This window comes from Felis catus, chromosome B1 (assembly GCF_018350175.1).
Source record: "Felis catus isolate Fca126 chromosome B1, F.catus_Fca126_mat1.0, whole genome shotgun sequence".
Classification (NCBI taxonomy): Eukaryota; Metazoa; Chordata; class Mammalia; order Carnivora; family Felidae; genus Felis; species Felis catus.
In genome coordinates, this window is record NC_058371.1 from 80363430 (window position 1) to 80384548 (window position 21119).

Sequence of the window (21119 nt, forward strand, 5' to 3'; positions counted from 1 at the left end):
AAGTATTTTTATAATAATCAAAGTATTATCAATATATTAAGCCAAAAATCAGGGTATAAACCAATGTACATTATGACCACACTCATGTGTATTTACATACATGCATACACATATATAAGACATATGTATAAATGCAGATACTAGAAACACCAGATTGTTTTTGGTGGTCATCTGTGGGAGCTGGAATAATGGATGACTTTAATTTTCTGTTTTGGGGAAAGTGATGAATCTGTATGCTCCAAATTTTCTGCAATTAACATATACTAATTTTATAATAAAAAAGTAAACTACTATTTCTTTTCATTCCATTAAAATTTAAAGACTTCAATGAATGTTTTCAGTAGGTTGTATGTAAACTATTCATAGTAAAAACCTTCAGCATAGGACTGATCATAGCAGCTGGTCATTTCAGCAGCTCGTCTCAACCCAAAACACCAAGACAAGTTATTAAAAGCTTAACAAGTAGTAAAGAGCATTTAAAGATGACCCAATAAATAATAAATTATTCAAAAAATAATCATATGACTTACAAAGCAAAAACAACAAAATAGGGGAAAAAAATATAGCTATAGAGTTTTTGGTATCCTGAGTAAATGTGACCAAAGTCTGTATGAGCAAGAAATGCTAATAACTATATTAACGAAGGATGTTGTTTGTTTTCAACTTCAGTTTGATGCACATTTTTGAATATAGGTCTGGACAGTTTCTTTATGCTCAGGTAGATATTTACCATGCAGCAGGACTGCATTGTCCATAAAGGAAATAGACACCCAACACAGACTTGTGGCATACTTGTAATAGGGACCAAGAGCTAGAGAAGCAACAGGGAAGCTTCATCGTATTTGGAGATTGAGGTGATGACATTTGAATTGAACCTTTCAAAATACATGGTAAAAGAAGCAGCATGAGTAAAGGCCCAGGAGGGCAGAAAATGCATTCCAGTCACGCTGGAATATTGGTGTTGAGGGACCGGGGCGGTTGGTGGGGGAAGCTGGAAAGATAGGGTAGTGGGATGAGATCCTCACAGGCCTAAGTAGGGCAGGAACTGGTTTTAGAAGATAGCCTGGCAGTTGTGGGTAGGACGAACTGAAAAGAGAAAGTAGAGGAAGGAAAACCAGTTTAAGGGCTCTTCTAAAATATTTCAGGTGAGGAATAATGAGCTCTGAACTCGGGTGGTGTGGTGTAGCTCATAACGGACACATTTGAGAGACATTTTACAATTTTACAGTGTTTTCTGGCTGGTAGATGAACATACAGAGACAAGATGGAGACAAAGAAGTTGAAGCTTTTTGTTCAAATAATCCAAAGTAGGATAGTAATGTTAAATGAGATAAAGTCACAGAGGGAGAAGCAGCCAAGCAGAGGACTTTTTAATAGCAATTTGGAGGACCTCTGTTATCCTTGTCTTCTCAGAACATTACACCACTACCACTATTGCTTTTCTGCTGGCTACGGTCTTGTCTCTAACCTTGGGGCTACAGATCTCACCGCCACCACTCCTTGCTCCAATGAAGCAAATCTCTAGAGGAAGGTCTCTAGGCAAGCTCAGCCAATCGGATTGCTTACCTATAAGTTTGTTTTCTATTGTTTTTAAATCAGAGCCAGTCTTCCTTGGTAAGGAGTTAGCCTGGATGCTGCCAGAGCCACGGAGGATGGTGGGCTGAGAGAGTAAAACTAACAGACAGAAAACAAGATGAGAAAGGGAGAGTGCAATTTCTGGTAGCATTTGGGTCCCTAGTTTACCATTTTGCCTAAATTAGATTGGGGTGGTTTCTGTCCTATGAAACCAAATGGAATCAAATGAGCCCAGATGGAATAGCATCATCATGAATAACAGTAACAACTAGCGTGCCTTTGTATGCTATGGGTCTACAACTCTACCCAACCTTATTATTTATGTGTTTTACCTCATTTACCTCATTTACTCACACAATCCCTAAGAGGCAGATCTTATTAGTATTTTCTATTTACTCTTACTCCCATTCCACAGATGAAGAAGGCTGAGACTTAGATTCAATGACTTGATTACGGTCACAAAGCTAGCAAATGCCGAGCCAAGACTGGAGCCATGCTCCTAAGTGCTAATGCTGTCACAACTCATTTTTAAAGTTATTTAAATATATGTGATATACATAAATCACATGTATACACTTTTAATAACATTCTCACCTATTCCATTTAATGAATTACTGGTTGGCATAAGTAACATTTTGTAATTCTTGTCCAGTAGAAATTATTATTCAATAACAATTGAAACTTAGAATAAGAATCACCTGTCTGGTATCAGGCCAGTTTAGAATAGGCACAGAGTTTGGGAACACAGAAGTGGAACTATTAAGGGCATCCCGCTAGGAATGACCCGCTGTTTTGTAGCTTCTCCAGAGAAAGAGATGTAAGGAATTCTCACCTCACATTTCCATCTCCCATCTCTCTCTTACCCTCCATTGGCATAGGTAATGGAGTATTGTGGATTCTTCATTGGTCATGACTTAACTCCATAGCTGAATTTGTCTTGTTTTCTCTAGATGTCAATGACATATCTAGCAGCACTGGAGTTAATACATTTGTAAGAATTCTTTTTCAAAAGCAGTGTGTTCAACATATTTTTCCTACAACCCTGAATCTCTTCTTGCTACTGATGCAAATTGTCTATCAACCAGCAACTCTTAGTAAATGCAAGGGAAAGAGCATAAAAAATGCTGCTTGTTAGGTTTTCCACAGAAAGATCTAGTAGGGCAGAATGTTTATAATTTTCGGGTAAACAAAATAGGGGGAGAAAGATAGGGTCCTTCTGGTAGATTACAATGCTCCCTGTTCCCGTCTTAAGCATGATCACAGTATGATGTAGTGATTACAAGTGTAGCCCCTAGAGTCACATTGCCTAACTCCAGAGCCTGGTCCTGCCACTTCTAATCCTGTGACATATACATGGGTCACCTCACCTCTCTTGTGCCTCACTTTCCTCACCTGCAACGTAAGGAAATGCTAGCAACTAACCGATAGAGTGGTTGTGAGGATTAAATGGATTAACATGCAAAAAGTACTTCCATCTATGTCTGCCATACTGTCCTCCCTCAAAAAATGCAGGTGAATACTAAAGAATAATAGAAGTATGATTTGCTGTGTTTGTGCAAGGATTATGGCATCCCTGCTGCCATTGCTGACTTAACAGATCATAGATAAGTCTCTCAGCATCCCACTTTGTAAAATGAACATGATATTTATTAATATAGCCTGTTGATGAAAATTCCAGTGGAATAGTGAAGTGATAATGGTTTATTGGTCCTTATTATTGTTCTGCAAATGATTTAACTATATATTTTTCCTAAATTTAATTAAACATATTCATTTTCCCTATGAGCTTATATTAGCTTACAGCAGAGTGACTGTTTATTATGTTCATTTTATATGTTTATAATATCACAGACATTACCAAAATAAACATTTTCCTTTTAAAATATTATGTAAATAATCATTAATACTTGTTACAAGGTTGCAAAGCCAAAATTACTTTTTAGTTGTTTATTATAATAGATTATGTGGAAATAGAAAACTACCATCCAGGCAATCATTAGAATCTTCAGAATTGGTTTTCAAAAATACCAGAAAGACCACCAAATTAGGAGTCAGACATTCTGCCTTCTGGTGGTAGTTTTGTCATAAGCTCTTTGGTCTCGGACAAGTCGTTAAATCTTGTTCATTTTCCTTCACAACATTGTTACAGGATGCCATTGTTAAAATCTTGATTGACGGTGGGACAGGTGGTACCAAAGGAGCCAGAACTTGGGGCCTAACCTTTATGGTGACATTATCAGGCAGCGTCTTGGCACTGAGGTGGGAGAAAGGGTCAGATAAGACCCTTGGCCTATTGGTTTTATTTCTCTGTGCCTCAGTTTTCTTACCTTTAAAAAGAGATAAGAATAATAATAATGCCTGCTCCTGAGCGTTGGGAAGATTTAGTTACTTAATATGTGTAGTCCTTTTTTTGTTTTTTTAACATTTATTCATTTTTGAGAGACAGAGTATGAGTGGGGGAGGGGCAGAGAGAGAGGGAGACACAGAATCCCAAGCAGGCTCCAGGCTCTGAGCAGTCAGCACAGAGCCCAACACAGGGTTCAAACCCACGGACCATGAGATTATGACCTGAGCTAAAGTCAGATGCTTAACCAACTGAGCCACCCAGGCACCCCTAGTCTTAAGAACAATCTGTGACATATCCAGCAAATAGTTTTGGAGCACCTATTGCCAGGCCCTGTTTTAGACACTTGGAATATATCAACAGCAAAACAAAGATCTTTGTCCTCATGGAGCATCATCCCATTGGAGAAAGACAGACAATGGAGATTAAAAATAATAAGTGAGTTAGATAGCATGTTAGACAGTAATAAGCATGTTATAGACAAGAAAAAAAATAGAAAAGAATGAGTCAGGAGTGTCTAAACAAGTGGTGAGTAGGGGAAGTTTTAAATAGGTGATCAGAAAGGGCCTCATTGAGAAGTTGACATTTGAAGAAAGACTGGGAGCAGATGAGAGTTCAGCTATGCAGATATTTGATGGAAGTTCATTCCAAGCAGAGGGAAAGGTCAAGGCCAAAACTCCAAGACACCAAGCCTAAGCCCTGGAGGCTTGGGGCCAGTGAAGCCAAGGAGAAGCAAAAGGGAAGCAGAGTAATGGGAACCAAAGTCAGAGGATTAGGGGTGGGGTCGTGGAAGGCCATATGGGCCATTATAAAGTGAGGCGGGTTTTCTTCTGAGTCAAAGGTGGGGAGTCACTGCAGTCAGGGGAAAGAGATAATAAATACTCAGTATTAACAATTATTAGCTATTATAATTAGTTCATAGGATGAAAAAACAGCAGCTGGTAATAGATAAGCCGTAACCAGGCAAACATGAGGTTAACATGTAGAATGTCAGACATTGGGCTGCACTGGGTACCTTGTAGCTGAGTGGAGAATTCTGGGAAGGGTGCCAGCAGGTAGTAAGTTGTAACTGAGGGTCTAGATCTGCAAAGTCATGCTCAAGGGTAACCAGCAGCAGGCATATCACAGTGCACAAGGACAAAATGAGCAGGAGACAAAGTCCAATAAACCCAGTTCAAATCTCTTCTTCTTCTCCAACCCTAGGACTGTGTGTACCAGAGCAAGTTACTCAACCTCCCTACACTTAATTTACCTCATTTGTACAATGGGAATATTGATATTTATCTCAGAGGGCTCTGTGAAAATTAAATGTACCATGAATATAAAACACTCCACATATGTAGCTTTTGCTCCATAAGTGGTAGTGACTGCCATTGGCAAGGGACAAGCACCAAGCCACAGGGACTGAGACTTAGGAGTGGCACTCCTGACGAGAGCATACTGAGGCCACAAGGTAGGTCTTCAGCTTTGTAGTAAATAGGGACCCAGTCAGCACCAAGACAGAGATTTAGGTAAGAAGAACAAGATGGGGATGCTGCTCCAGGGTCTGGGACACATGTCAAGGCACATGGAAAAAGCCTGGTCACCTTAATAGAGGTCAAATTAGAATATGATCTGTGGCAGACTGATGTGATGGCAAGCTTCTGCCCTGATAGAATAGGGACAGAAATGGCCCTGGGGACTGGGGACTGGGGCAGGTCACAGTTGCTAAATGGGGGGACACCAGCGTGGAGAATGGCAGGGCCCAGGAAGCAGAGCAACTAGCAAGTTATTATGGAAATGATCTCCACCATTGCTTCTGGGCTCTATAATTCTCCATTTCGAAATATTGATAAATAATTTGAAAATGCCAAATATAATGGTAATTTTCTAGTTTATCATATAAAACCTAAAGCTTACTATAAGAATGCTAGCAGCAATTTGTTTTGCCATTTTATTTTCAGCTCATATGTTATTTCAGAGCTGATCAAAGGCATTGGTTGCAAAATATAAAATAAATCATGCTTCTAAATAAACCACTAAAGAGTGTTAAATTGATTTAAGTGATTTTAGGAATATTAATATTTAAAACATCTCTGTCCCAAGCCTCTTTATGACTACCTATAGCAATAATAACTACCATTTCATTCTACCATTCTTCATCTTATAATATTACATAGTAAACTGTGTAAAACATTATTTTTTAGCACTGGAATAGAAATGTAGGATTTCGGCTATTTATGTTTAAATATCTTGAATTTTATTCAGTCAATAAAAGTATACTCGATTAATGCATTTATTATACTCTTTGCTTAGGTTGAGGTGAATAGAGTGCAGTGTTTGTTTTTTATTATTAAAGAAAACTTTGCCTTGCACTCACATGCCTTTGCAGTAAATTTGATTTTAAGCAGCATGTATTTCAGGATTAGTCCCAGTCTTGGGAAATTTTCTAGCTTCACAATCTTGCATCTTTGGCTTATCTGAAAATATTGTTAAAATTACATACATGATTTTCATAGATTTTTTTTAATACATAGGGAAAAGATGGTATCTGCAGTGCTAAATGGAATATCGATGGATGTCCCTCAGTGGGAGGGAGGGTCTGGGCAGCAAAGCATCCCATGCAGGCACTTTGGTGTTAGAGTCACCTAGGCTGCACAGTTTGACAGCCAGCTCTATGAGTGAAGACACACTGGTGATAAAAGCAACCAGACATCTGGATCACAGTGCACACATTCAAAGGCATTTCTGAACTGTTCGCACATTTGTACTCACCCGGGTCCCCAGCCTTGCCCAGGGCTCACTCATCATTTTCTTCTCTGCCTCTGCCTGTCTTCGTCTTTTTTTTGTACTTCAGCAACCTCCCTTTTCCTCTCCAAGTCACCTCCATCTGCTTATGTGTCATTGTGGCCCTCCTGCCACACGGCTGGCTGAGGAATCCAGTAGCCCTCCCCGCCTCTGCCCAGCACCGCCGCATGCCTGTCACTGCTCAGCGCTCTGCGCCACACTGGCTTGTTTTGTCAATAACCATTTATTTGTTGCTGGAATAGTAGCAGCCATTACATCTGACCTCCCTGTTTCATCAATTATGGATAGATTATTGGATGTGAACATCTGCAAAAGCTTGCTGTTGAACTCACCTCCTGGCTGGGATTAGATAAAGTACTAAACTGTTGTTTATTGTCAGGCCAAAACTCTACTGGGAAGGCAGGGAATTCCAAGAGTGGCAGAGCCCCATCAGAAGTACCAAAAATCGTTTCGTATTGCCACTGTTTCCCCGAAGATTCCAACCATTTATTATTTACACTTATTACTAGTTGTTATAACCTACTTGATAAAAGCTCTTGGCAGGCATCGCCTTTCCAGTCATGGCCGCATCTGTCAGAATGGAAATGACTCATAAATTGTTTTCTTGCCTCTTCCATCACGGCAAAAGGGAAATAGATGAAGCTTCCTCTGTGAGCAAGCATTCAGAGAAAGACTTTCCTACCATGTTTTATTTTAAAGAAACGTGTTCACCCAGCTTGATCTGAAAGCATTACACCGTGGATCTAAATTAGGGTTTACTGAGTTTACCAGAATAATGGCCTGTGATGGAAAGGATATCAAATTGCACGGAGAGAATATGCTCAAAATGTTTTTCAAGGCTTTCATGGATTTCTGAGAAAGGGGAAGCAGAATGAAATTTTATTGAATCTTGCCTTCAATGAGGAAGAAATCTAGTAAGAGAGATTATGAATAGATGATGGCCCTACCTTCGGGGAAAAGACAAATCTCCGAGCGGGAATTGGTTCATGCAGAAATATAGAAATTTTCACAGTATTAGTGTTTATTAAAACCTTCTGGATAATATAGAACACACTTTGATCCTTTCCTGTGGAGCCAGAAACCATTATGCTCCAAGTGGTCCAATGGAAGAAGGTTGGTACGTCACCCCTTCAGGGGAAGCTGAGGAACTTGGTTTGTCACTAAGCTAGTGACTTTTCACTGCTTACCTGTCTGTCTTAGCTTGTTACTTGGGAAGATAGTAACTATATATGTCTCTCATCAGTCTAGATTTTAAAAGAAAGAGAAAAAGAGTTTTATACTCCCTCCACAGAGAGGAGGAATTATTACTCAAGATACCATGACTAATCTAACAATCTCAGCCTCGGATCTGCTTGTCCTCACCGAGCATAATGGGTTCGTAATGGAAACTTACTCATTTGGGAATATGATTAGATGAAACAAGCACACATTTAGTAGGGGGTTCTTACATCATTTTGAAATGTCATTTAAGCCCGCCTTTAAGAATTTGGCCTGTTTGCTGATACTTGAATTCTCTCCAGGACTGGCTGTTAACTGAAAAAGTTCCCGTACTTTCCGTTTACCATAGTTATAGTGTGCCATAGTTTTTTCCTTTATTGAATGATATTCAATGCAAAACATAGAAAATATAATGTAATATATAGTGTGTGATAAACTGTAATGTATATTATGTGTAATGTATATGTTATGTAATAATTTATAATAGCTTATTTTTCTTTAAGGCAAATAGCTATGTGTAATGTTCTTATGAAGACAATATATAATTATAAGTACAATACTAATATAATTATAGGGGTATTATATAATATAGAAGCTCATTATATATGTTTCTGCAGGTACTTCACCACTAGTACTTTCCAAGGGCTCTTCCGTATTCATTCAGCAGTATTCAACATTAACATAAAAGTAGGAGCTAGGGGTATAATGGAGAGCAAAACAGGTATGGTTTCTGTTCTCGTGGCACTTAGGACCTAATTGGAGAGAGGCAAATATGTTCTTATAATTAAAAAAAAATTTTTTTAATCTTTATTTATTTTTGAGAGAGAGACAGCGTGTGAGCAGGGGAGGAGCAGAGAGAGAGGGAGACACAGAATCGGAAGCAGGCTCCAGGCTCTGAGCTGTCAGCACAGAGCCCGACGCAGGGCTTGAACTCACGAACCATGAGATCATGACCTGAGCTGAAGTCGGATGCTTAACCGACTGAGCCACCCAGGCGCCCCAAGGGAGACAAATATTAATAAGTAGATCCATATGATGCTGTGGTAAGTGCTGGAATAGCACAAAAAAGTGGTGTGTGTGTCCAGGGAGTGGAAGAGTCAGGAGTGAAGTAAGAAACAGCAATGCAGGCAGAGGGACGTGGAGGTGGACAGCACTGGGCTCATTCCTGATAGTGAAAGGTCTGTGTGGCTGGAGTGAGGTTCCCAGAGTCCCACACATTCCAGCAAGACATAAATGTTGACATCTCTGCACTGACAAAGTGAGTGACAATACGTGTGTGGTCAGATTAGATTTGACTGGCACTTCATTTGATTCAGTTTGCCACCACCATCTTTAGTCTCCATAAATAACAGACAACTGAAATTACTGGTAATGTTATCGTAGGTATAATGGAATCATTTGTCACAATCCCTTTTCATCCTCATATAAACATAACAAGTGGAGTTTGAGAATATCCTAGTTTAAAAAAAAACATTTTTTTTCATTCAAAATCTTTTCTGCAAATGAAAACTCTAATCACTTTATAGAATCTGTTTTTGTTGGTGGGTTGCCATGGTAAGAATCAACATGTACTGTCTCTCACTGGTAAACATGGACAGGGGAAGGCCTTGAAGTTATTCATTTGCCACATTAGCTCAAGAGAGCCCTTTTATCTCGCGGTGTTTCTCAGTTTTATTTTGCAGGTACAAGAAAGAGAGTCATTCAGATTACCTCAAGTAAGGGAAGCGATTGTAAAGATTCCTGATAGGTACATGCATCCTATCCCATGAATACTTGGGATGAGCAGACAGTTGCAGTTCATAGACTGAAAGATTCTTGGGAACCAGAGGACTCCGGTCAAAAGGGGCTGAGTTTTCTTATTATCCCCTTAGCAGCAGCGGTCAGTTGGATTCGCTCTATTGGCATAATCCAACCACTCTCTTGATGTTCATTTATCTTGGAGCACCTCCTCACTTCTGCCATTACCAGCTGCTCAGTGGGTCTGCATTTCCTAAGATGGAGCTAACTAATCACTATAGTCTTCCACCAAGTAGAACTTTTTATGTCCGGCCACCTCATAGATTTCTGGACTGCCTTTCTTCAAGGGCCCTCTGGCAAAATATGAAACAAAGCCTCTAGTGGATTTTCCTAGCAAGAAATTGAGGGCAGGGAAAATTTTTTTTGAAGGAACTATAAATATAACTCACATTATGATTGGGTTGTACAGGATAAATATTTTTATGCTGATTTACATCATAGAAAATAATTGAGAATTGGAATTAAAATTCTTCATAAATATGTCTGTCATTAAAATAGTACTAAACTATAAAGACTGATTTAGAAATGGTAGTTTTGGGGTGCCTGGGTGGCTTAGTTGATTAAGCGTCCAACTTTGGCTCAGATCATGACTTCTCAGTTCGTGAGTTCTAGCCCCGCCCAGGCTCTGTTCTGACAGCTCAGAGCCTAGAGCCTGCTTCGGATTCTGTGTCTCCCTCTCTCTCTCTGCCCCTCCCCCACTCACACTCTGTCTCTCTCTCTCTCTCTCTCTCTCTCTCTCAAAACATAAACATTAAAAAAAATTTTTTAAAGAAATGGCAGTTTTGAACAATATGTTCCAATTTATGATTCAGAAAATTTTTATTTTTTATTATTTTATTTTATTTTATTTTAAAGTTTGTTTATTTTGAGAGAGAGAATATGTGCATGAGCCGGGGCGGGGGGAGGTAGAGAGAGAGGGAGAGAGAGAATCCCATGCAGGTTCTGCACTGCCAGCACAGAGCCCAGTACAGGGCTTGAACTCATGAACTGCAAGCAATGACCTGAGCCAGAACCAAGCATTTGCAAATGCAATGTGAACTCCTAGCATGTGAGAGATTAACTAAGAATTCTAATTTAGTTTACATAACTTAAGGATAACCTTGAGTTTTCATAAGTCTTTAAAATTTTAGGTGGTAAAATAATTGGCTATTTTTGAAGAGTGCTGATTATTGCATTTATGACAATGGCTATTTAATATGAACCCCAAACATTATAGATTCAGCTCTCCTTGCTGTAACATTTCAATTGAATGAAAGGACTCATCATTTTGTTTCTTTTAAAAAATTAAAAAAAAATAAAATAAAATAAATTTATCAGGGATTTTAAAGCCAAGGATAAATATTTGAAAACAATCAGAGCCTATCTTAAATTACTAAATATATCAATGTAGAGTTCTGAACTCCAATTAATATTTTTGGAAGAGAGAATTTTAGATCGTTTGGTCCCACCCCATTATCTTCCAGACTTAGATACTGATGCTCAAGGTAACCAAGTGACCTGTCCAAAGTCACACACTGAGCTAATGGCAGAAGAGAAACTAGAACTCATACCTTTTAACATTCAGACCTTTCTGCACTAGACCATGTAGCCTTCATATTGCATGTTGGGCAGTGTAAACCATGTGTGACAGTTACTCTAAATTGTGAGTAATGCATTTCAGGAAGAGAGAGTACATACTCTAAATGGTCAGTATAAATAGTAAGGCTAGACTGTTCCTAACTTAATATAGTGTCAGCAGAATACAAAATATTTAACTACTTTTATGTGTTATAGTTTACAGAGATGCCGACTCACTTGTCCTTGTCCTCAGTGTTCATTCAATATAACATATTTGTAGGAAACGATTACTATATCTACTACATGTCAGATACTATGACTTTGCAAAAAAATGTGTAAGAGCCTTTAAGTGATATGAGACCAGTTCTGTTCACCCCCATTTTTAACCGTCTTTTGCCATCTCTGATTGCTGGCTCCAGTAAAGTACTCTGAATGTTGTTATGGTCCAGTCTGGTCCTCAGCCTGTTACTGCAGTGCTTGTCAGAATTCATTAGCCACTGATTTCTTTGACTAATGTTGCAGTTGATTGTCTGAATCATGTTCAGACACTGTAAATGAGGCAGAAACATCCTTTCTGCTCACCAACTGTGAAATGGCTAAAGGGGGTTAGATTGCCAGAAATCAGAATAAATGTATTTCCGATAAGATTTGACGTTGATTTCAAGCTCAAGATGGCAAACTTGATTTTTTATTTCTATATTTCTTATTGCACAAGAGTAAACCTGCATCATTGCCTTTTTCTCCTCAAAGTAGTGCACTCTGTTGAGCACAGAGCCAAACTTTTGTTACGAAATGGCACAATTTTGGGTTTGTATAGGAGATGTATAAGAAAATATTAGCTGTACTATCTTTATAGTGGGCAAGGAGAAGAGGTAAAAAATCCACCCTAGGTAATAGACCATAACTTCTCTACAAACAAACCTGATGGATGCCTCTTTGCTGTTTCACAGAACTTTTTGGTCCAGGTGGGTTTATTTAAACTCTTCTAGAACTCAAACAAAACTAAGAAGGAAACGTTCCAATGTGGCTAAACTGTTGGGGTTACATTCTCATTCATTTCAGAGTCTCCTGGATGACTCTATATGTTTGGAGGCTTTTAAGAGGGCAAACAGCTGTCTTTCAGCAACATCACATGGAAGAGGGATGGGCTTATTTTGTGTTGTCTCACAAAACACAACCATCATGAGCAGGTAGAAGTTACAGATTTTGCTGAATTTAACCAATAGTTGTCTCACTTACCTCTTCAATGACAGAGTGGCCAGCTTCACAAGGAGATGGTTTCCAATCATGAGAATGGTTGAGGTGAAGGCTAAATCAGGATTCCTTAACATCATCACTGTTCACATTTTGGCTGCATAATTCTTCGTCGGGGCGGGGGTGGGAGGTGGCTTCCATGTGCACTTGCAGGGTATCTAGCAGTATCCTTGGCTTCTTCTCACTAGATGACAGTAGCAACCTTCCCAATTACGACTACATCACATATCTCCACACACCGCCAAATATCCCCTAGGGGGTAAAATCACCCCCATTTGAAAACCACTTTAGGTAAGTAAGATAAGTATTTGGGGAAATTAAACAGTTGCTTTATTCAAATCTTTAGTAGGTATTATTATTAATACCTCATCTTATTGGAACTTTATAACATCCCTTCAAGGTAGACTTTATTCATTTCCATTTTATACCTGAGGAAATAGGCTCAGAGAGACTAAGTGACTTGACACATGTCAATCAGCTCAGTAGTAGACCTGTGTGACTTGAGAGCCTATGCTATTTGAAGATAATGTGAACACCCAGAGGGAGATTTGATTAATTATCCCATAAGGCTCCTCCAAAGCCTAGTCTATGCCCTCCGAGGAGGAGTCCCTACTGATTTCAAATATTGAATTAACTAAGGAAGAGAGCAGTAGGGGCGGTTGGTAAGTGAAAAAAGAAATGTATATAGAAAAAAAAAAACCAAAAATGTGAAGTAAAAGGATTATACCTCCTTGAAACTTTTGCAAAATTACAAAATTTCCATCTCAAATGGACTAGATGTTAGAACTTACTTTATGGGGTGGTTTCCATGAGTTGTTTTCTTACAGTAACAATGGGTCACCAACCAGAGCATGGGGGCCCATTTTAACTTCATGTCACTGTCTATATTAGTTTGAGTGGTGCATGCTCAGTGCTATGCCAGAGGGAGAAAAGAAGAATATTTCCTCTCCTTTCCCTAGACACAGGAACAACTATGCATTAATTTTTTTGAAAACTTGCATAATAGGAAGCAAGGCAGGACCTGCAGCATGTTGGATGTGACGTATTTTAACCAAACACATTGAGCAGCCTAGAAAACAGAAAGACAAAAACTATGAATAAAAAAAGTCTTGCAAAAGACTACATTTATGTGCATGTAGAATAAAGAATGAAAGTGAATAACACACCTTACCTTCAAAGCAACAATCAGATTTCTCTTTGTAATCAAAAAGATAAATTGCAACTTGAAAGTTTATCACTTCATACCATCAATTAAAACTATGATTATTTAGTCCATGTTATCAGACAAAACATTCTATGCATGAGCCTTAAAGCAGACTTTTTATTGGACATTGCTACTTCTGTGTACTCTGGTAAAGCTTTTTCCTCATTGTATCACTCATTCTCTTCCCCAAACCTTTGTTCAAGCTGCCCTCCTCCCCACTGACCCAATCCCATCATTCCCTTAAAATGCAGATTGAATTTCTCTTCCTAAAGGAAGCCTTTCCCAGTTCTTCATTGCTCCTACACTATCTGAAATTCGTTCACTTATTTATTTTATTACAGATTTTTGCCCCATCTCCTAGACACAGTATAGACTGCACGGGGGCAGGGATTTTGTATTATTTGTTGCTCTATGCCTAGCACCTAAAAAAAGACTTGACCCATGGAAGACACTCAGTATTTGTTTAATGAATTAATGTCTTTGAACTACATTTTTAGCCTTTTATACAGACTTACAGCACTATGTAATATCAATGTCTATAAGTCTTATTGCCTTAGTAAGGTCTTTAAGAGCAAGGATATATCTATATTACACATGTAGATATGTAATATACCCTATGTACATAAAAAATATATATATCGTTTTATCTTGCAGTCACATCTAATGATCTGATGGAATGTACTGGAAGATTACTTCGCATAATATATTGGTTCTGAAGGTTGAGCATTATGAGGAAAGCGATAATGAGAGGGAGTTACCTTTTCAGGTATCAATGACTTAGGAACACCTGATTTTCACATCTGCTGCTGCACATTTCCCTCTACCTTTTTTTCATCTCTTCCATACTACTTTGATAAAGAGATTGTGGGCAAGTGTGTGAGGCTTCTAGAAAACCTGAGGTATAGAAGTAGACCCCAAAAAAGAGGTTATAAAAATCAGTACCTGCTTAAGGGATCATATCATAAGGCTGAATTTCAATAGAAGGCTGGCCTTTCTTTTTCGTTTTATAACCTTTGTCCCCAATTATCCTGCCACACACTATCTGAATTGTTTCATTTCACTTCGTTAGACCACATAAAACTCCACTCAGAAGAAGTGACTTGGGGCTAGCAAGCATCCTCTTTCTATTTTTTTATATATATATATTTTAATGTTTTTTATTTATTTTTGAGACAGAGAGAGACAGAGCATGAACAGGGGAGGGGCAGAGACAGAGGGAGACACAGAATCCGAAGCAGGCTCCAGGCTCTGAGCTGTCAGCACAGAGCCCGACTCGGGGCTTGAACTCACGAACTGTGAGATCATGACCTGAGCCGAAGTCGGTCGCTTAATTGACTGAGCCACCCAGGCGCCCCAAGCATCCTCTTTTTAAAACTACAACTTTGGGGCACCTGGGTAGCTCAGTTGGTTCAGCATCCAACTTCAGCTCATGTCATGATCTTATGGTGTGAGTTTGAGCCCCCTGTTAGGCTCTGTGCTGACAGCTCACAGCATGGCGCCTGCTTCAGATTCTGTCTCCCTCTCTCTCTGCCCCTCCCCAGCTTTCTCTCTCCCCTCCCCCACTCACACTCTGTCTCTCTCTACCCTTAGCCACCCCCCCCCCCGCTCTGTAAAATAAATAAACATTAAAAAATTTTTTGAAAAAAAACTACAACTTCTTCTGGCAGTCATTCACGCCTAAGTATGAACTAGTTTAATCAACTACTGTCCTTCTATCACTTAGCTGAGGAAATTTCCCTGGTGAAATACACACAAGGTTAAGGGAGGTGTGCCAAAAGGGAGCAGATCAGCTGCGAAGTTATTTCAGAATTTTTCCTAAGGCAGATCTTTCTTTTACCCAACCAAAAAAGAAAAAATAATTTTTTCTCCACTTCTCTTTTCTCTTCCAAGCAGCAAACATACTAAAAATGAAAGGGTAACGTGAGAGATCATCGTAGCAACAGAACTTTTCTGTATCTTAGCTATAGTGGTGTTTATTACATGGATAGATGCATGTGATAAAATGGCCTAAAATTAACACCCACATGCAAACACACACACACACACACACACACACACACACACACACGGGAGTGCAAGTAAAACTTGTGAAATCTGAAAAAAGTGGATGAATTTTATCAACATCAATTTCCTGGTGTGAGACCGTACTGTAGTTAAGTGAGATGTTGCCATTGGGGAAAGACGGTGAAGGATATATGAGAGTGCTCTGTATTATTTCTTATAATTGCATGTGAATCTACAATCATTTAAAAATATATAAAGGTTTTAAAACAAATTAACTGGAACAGTGTTTTCTTATAACAGCTGGCTGGGCCAAAGAGCAGGGAGATGATTCCATCTAATTTGGGAGAGTTAGGCCAGAAGTGTGGTTTAAAGCAGGCTTTGGCTGTGAAAACAAATATAAGGGCCATTATTGCTGGAAGTTCTTTCTGTTTTAATGTTGTCTAAGATAAGGGGACTGTAAAAGAGGAATTGCAGAGAGATGTGGAATGAGAAAATAGAAGAAGACAAGAAGTGGCGGTCAATATAAAATAGATCATTTTCTTTTGTTCCAAGCACCCTCATAACTGGAAATCCTAAACATTTAAAGGTTATATAGAACAATTGGGTGTTTGATATTAATAGACCTAATAATGACTTCTTATGTATCTGCCCTGAAAAGTACCAAAGCTCAGGCACAAAATATATTCTTATAATCTGGGAGGACAAGGCTACTTTTCTATGCTTTTTTCTCAATCTCTCTCTCTCTCTCTCTCTCTCTCTGCCTCTCTCTCACTGTCTCCCATTCACTTTGTTGACAGGTGACAATCTTGACTTAAGTCCAGTGTTCCCTCGAAGGATATTGCAGCAAGAGAAATTAATGACCCTTAAAATTTTATCTTACAGTAACAATTCTTCAAAGAATTTGTAGCATATTGCCAGCATGCTTCTTTTGCACATTCTCATTTTTTATGCTAAGTATTCTACTAGTTTTGTTTTTAGGTGACCAATACAAATTATCTCATTTTAAGAACTTGGGATTTTATTTGAAAATGCCTTTTCAAGTAAATCAATTTTATTCTAGTGGGAAGATGAGGCCCGTTGCCTTTAAAACTTGAAGTGAAATAGTTTTCAAAGCTTCATCTCCATTATTCACTGAAATTATTGGAACCATTTAGGTACCTATGTAGTGCTCGATTTTTGTGTGGTATATGAACTGATTTTTCTAACTTTGACAACCTTGTAATCCTACACAGTTTGGTGTTCATTGGAATTTATCTAGTAGTGTGCTTAATCATGTTTCCTTTGTCTTTTGACAAAGGTTGATTAAGTTCATTGTGAATAAAGTTTAAAGATACATGATGAATTTTCAGTTCATCAAAAGAGTTTGCATCTGAGAGTCTTTATTCTCTCCTCTTCGATTTGTGATGATAGAACTTAATCTGGATTCATTTCCAGCATATTGTGTGCCAAAGGGATATTCAACCAAGTACAGTTGATCTCTCAGATTTGCACACTGTATTTTCTCACTTGAAGTACTGAAGTATTATTCTTTGTAAAAAAAAAAAAGACTCCACTATTTGCCTAGGGATTTGAATTGATTAATGTTTATTCACTTGTAAATTATACCTTGCCTACGTTAATTAAAAAGCAGGTAACGTAGCTTACCAGAAGATCAATGTAAAACGTCTTTATTTTCAGCACAATATTTAATCTCATGTTATTTTTCCACTTTTATGAGTTTTTCCTCTTTAACAATGTCCTTCCTATACCCCTTAGATTTAACTATATGATTCCCCAATGTGCTGAGTTTTGCCTTGTGTTCTTGCCATCCATCCACCTGTCTGCATTTACTGTCTCCCCCTAGAGTTCACATTCCTGAGGAGCAGAGGTCCTGCCTGATTTAGATGGGCTCCTCTATGGCACATTCTAGGTCTTCAGTTTGGACTTCATGTCATTCATTGTTTCCCTACTGGGCCAATAGTGAACTATGTGCTTCCTACTGCCTATGTGTTTCCTGTTTTTAGGTAAAGTGTTTGAGCTGATGTATGAACTCTCTCAAGCCACAAATTAAAGTGTCACCAGCACTGAAATATTTACCTATCATTTCTTGAACACCTACCCTCCTATCCAGAGGGTAGAGTCACATCCTCAAGGTAATGGGCGCCTGTGGGACTTACTGTGCTGCTCCAGGTGACCAGGGGCATGGGAGAGTGTGCAGTAGAAGCATGGTGTAAGCCCTGGGGAACCCTGCCTTCAGTCATTGCTAATTTACACAGCGTATCAACCCAAACTTCTGTGCCATAAGACTGTAAACGCCTTCAGGGCTGCAAGCATGTTGCCTTCTAACTAAGATTTCTTGGGGTCTAACATAGCACCTGGTACACAGTAACGATATTTGGTGAATAAACAAGTTGTTTTTGGCAAGAAATCTAATAATATTCAATCGTAAAGTTCTAAAATGTCATATATAAAAATGTATCAACCAAAAAAAGACACTAGAAGGTCTCTTCCTAAATATTTTGATATTTGGATTCAATAAGGTCTCTTATAAATTTACAAAATTCATGAGTTCTGCCCCTTAACTCAGAAAGGTCTATGTCAAATCGTATCAGATTTAATGTAGGTATTGTCAGGTATGCAAGACAAAGTGGAAATAATATCCTTGGGTTTATACAAAGCATATTAATAAGCTTAAAAATAAGAATCAAAAATTTTAACTTTGTAGGTTTAAAACACTGGGTCAATATGTATCAGTAAGTTTTAATGTCAGTGTTACGTCAAGCAGTCACTTGCAAACCACACACACACACACACACACACACACACACACACTCACACACAAACAGATGTTATGTGGTATCGTAATGGCCTCGTTGAAATTATTTCCCAAATGTTAACTTTAAGAAAGTAAAGTCAAATGTCAACACTGCCTCTAATACTTAAATCTTCAAAGCTGCCTAATTCGGGCAGTAGCATAAAGCACGTATTTATGTCCTCCCTCACCCTGCCTCTCTCTCCAAATGCTGTCAAATGACTTTCACTAATTCTGTCTTAGAAAATGTGCAAAAAGGATTTCCATAGAGGCCTTTGGAGATTTCCTGTGTCCTCATGTGTGTAATAGGTTAGGTCAAGTAACAATGAAGGAAGAAGAAAGAATAGGAATTTTGTTTTACATATTTTCCTCCTTCTGGTCATTGAGAGAAAAAGAATAAAAAGGAAAATTATACCATAAAGTTGATGTCAGTGTTAAATTAAATTAAGATCATATGTTTGGCTATAGCAGCCATAATCTTTTGATTATTGAAGAGATTGTTGGTAATGAAGTACATTTTTAAGAAATATTTTTAGTGTATACTGACTACATGTACAAACTGTGAGATATGCATCTAATAAAATGATAGATTTAGAAATTGCTTAGCACCTAAATTCACACTTTACAAAACCGCTATTTATAGAAAGAACGTGATAGTTAAGCTACCACAGTAGAATATTGTAATCTGCCTTACATTACCTTAGATAATAGTACCATATTTTAAAATAATGTTGTAAACCATTCAATTATTTATTCACACCTAAGTTATATAAATTGGAAAATTTTGGATTGTGCAGGAAAAGAATTATTTTTATAAAAGTAAGACCTCACTGTCATGGCTTAAAGAGTTTGCTGTGAAACAAGTTATACTATGGATAAAAATAAACCAAACCAACATGAATTTTTAATACACAAAAAAATATTTTATGGAGACATTAAAAACAGCTATTAATTTTAATCTTTTCTGTTATGAAATGAAAACATCAGTGAATCTGGCCATGCTGTATGTTTAATACGTATTTCTTTTCCTGATAGGTCCTTAACACTTACAGTAAAATCTCCATAGACCTGGAAGATGATCTCAGCCTGGGGAGAGCCTATGAAGCAATAGCCAAGGTCCTGCAGAGGTAAGTTAGCACATCCTTGTCTTGCTGTCACTGTGAATTCACTCAGCTGTGAAAGACTTAAATTGTTTGAGGTCTGTCGCTTTCCATTACTGCCTGCTTAAATTTTAAGCAGTGCCCTTCTTAAGTGACCCTTTCATCGTAAGTTATTTTAAACCAATGTGGTATCTTAAAATATGCACCTAAACTCTCCTTTGTCTATTCCTCCTTTGTACTATTTTATTTTTGATTTTCTGTGAGTTTAGTGACGACCTTGAATGAAAGGGAAAAATCAGGTCACATCTCAGGTTAAAAAAGCAGAGAACGCAGAAATATATAGTACGCTTCAGTAACTTGGCTCACCCTAACCTTTCGAGATCTCTTCTTTGAGGAAAGTTTTCATTTATGTTTCAATCTTGCTTCTTCCATTAAGACATCTGTCTTTGAGCATCCATATCCAGGTAAACACCAGAATGCAAAAACAATATTCCCAATATCTCATTTAAAACAGAAATTTTAATGAAAGTATACCTGAACAACTTCTGATACAAATTTTTCCATGGAAAGCACATGATTTGCCCTTCACTCATTTTATTGTTATTGTTGTGTACTCCATTTAATTATTGCACTATGTTCTAACATGATTTAATTCAAGATAGAATAAGAATAAGAACAGTTATTAAAATTAAGACCGTGGTTTTGGGTATGTGATCTTATACCCAGTGTCTAGCTTTTTAATAATGGTAGTAGTAGCAGTAAGACGAAGAAGAAAAAGAAGAGTTATAGATTGTGTCAAGTTCTAATTTCTATATTTCCGCTGCAAACACATACAAGGTAGTGTTTTAAAAGATAAAATTGTTATTTAAGAGGCATTTAAGGGGTGCCTGGGTGGCTCAGTTGGCTGAGTGTCCAATTCTTGATTTTGGCTTAGGTAATGATCTCACAGTTTGCAGGATCAAGCACCATGTTGGGCTCTGCGCTGACAGCCTGCTTGGGATTCTCTCCCTCCCTCTCTCTCTGCCCCTCCCCTGCTTACACAGGCATTCTCTCCCTCCTCTCTCCTCTCTCTCTCTCTCTTTCTTAAAATAAACATTTTTTAAAAAGGCATTTAAAAGATTAAATGCCTGGGGCGCCTGGGTGGCTTAGTCGGTTGAGCGTCCAACTTCGGCTCAGGTCATGATCTCGCGGTTTGTGAGTTTGAGCCCCACATCAGGCTCTGCACTGATAGCTCAGAGCCTGGAGCCTGCTTCAGATTCTGTGTCTCCCTGTCTCTCTGCCCCTCCCCCACTTATGCTGTGTCTCTCTCTGTCTCTCAAAAATGAATAAATGTAAAAAAAAAATTTTAAGATTAAATGCCTAATGAACTAAAAGTACATCTTCATTATATAATTACCATTGCCAATATAGTAATCATTAATTATTAAATAAACTAATTGAATATTAAAATACCAATGCCAATGAAATGAAACGTATACTACAAAATAC

The 21119-nt window shown here is 38.2% G+C and overlaps 1 protein-coding gene across 7 annotated transcripts in view; it reads left to right on the forward strand.

Annotated features, from left to right (window-relative positions):
* Positions 1-21119, forward strand: part of TTC29 (tetratricopeptide repeat domain 29) — a 677245-nt gene that overhangs the window by 545811 nt on the left and 110315 nt on the right. For all 7 annotated transcript variants that reach the window (XM_045055789.1, XM_045055787.1, XM_045055788.1 and 4 more), the window contains one exon: positions 19567-19658. In XM_045055789.1, the coding sequence (XP_044911724.1) occupies positions 19567-19658 (92 nt within the window). The remainder of the gene's footprint in view (positions 1-19566; positions 19659-21119) is intronic.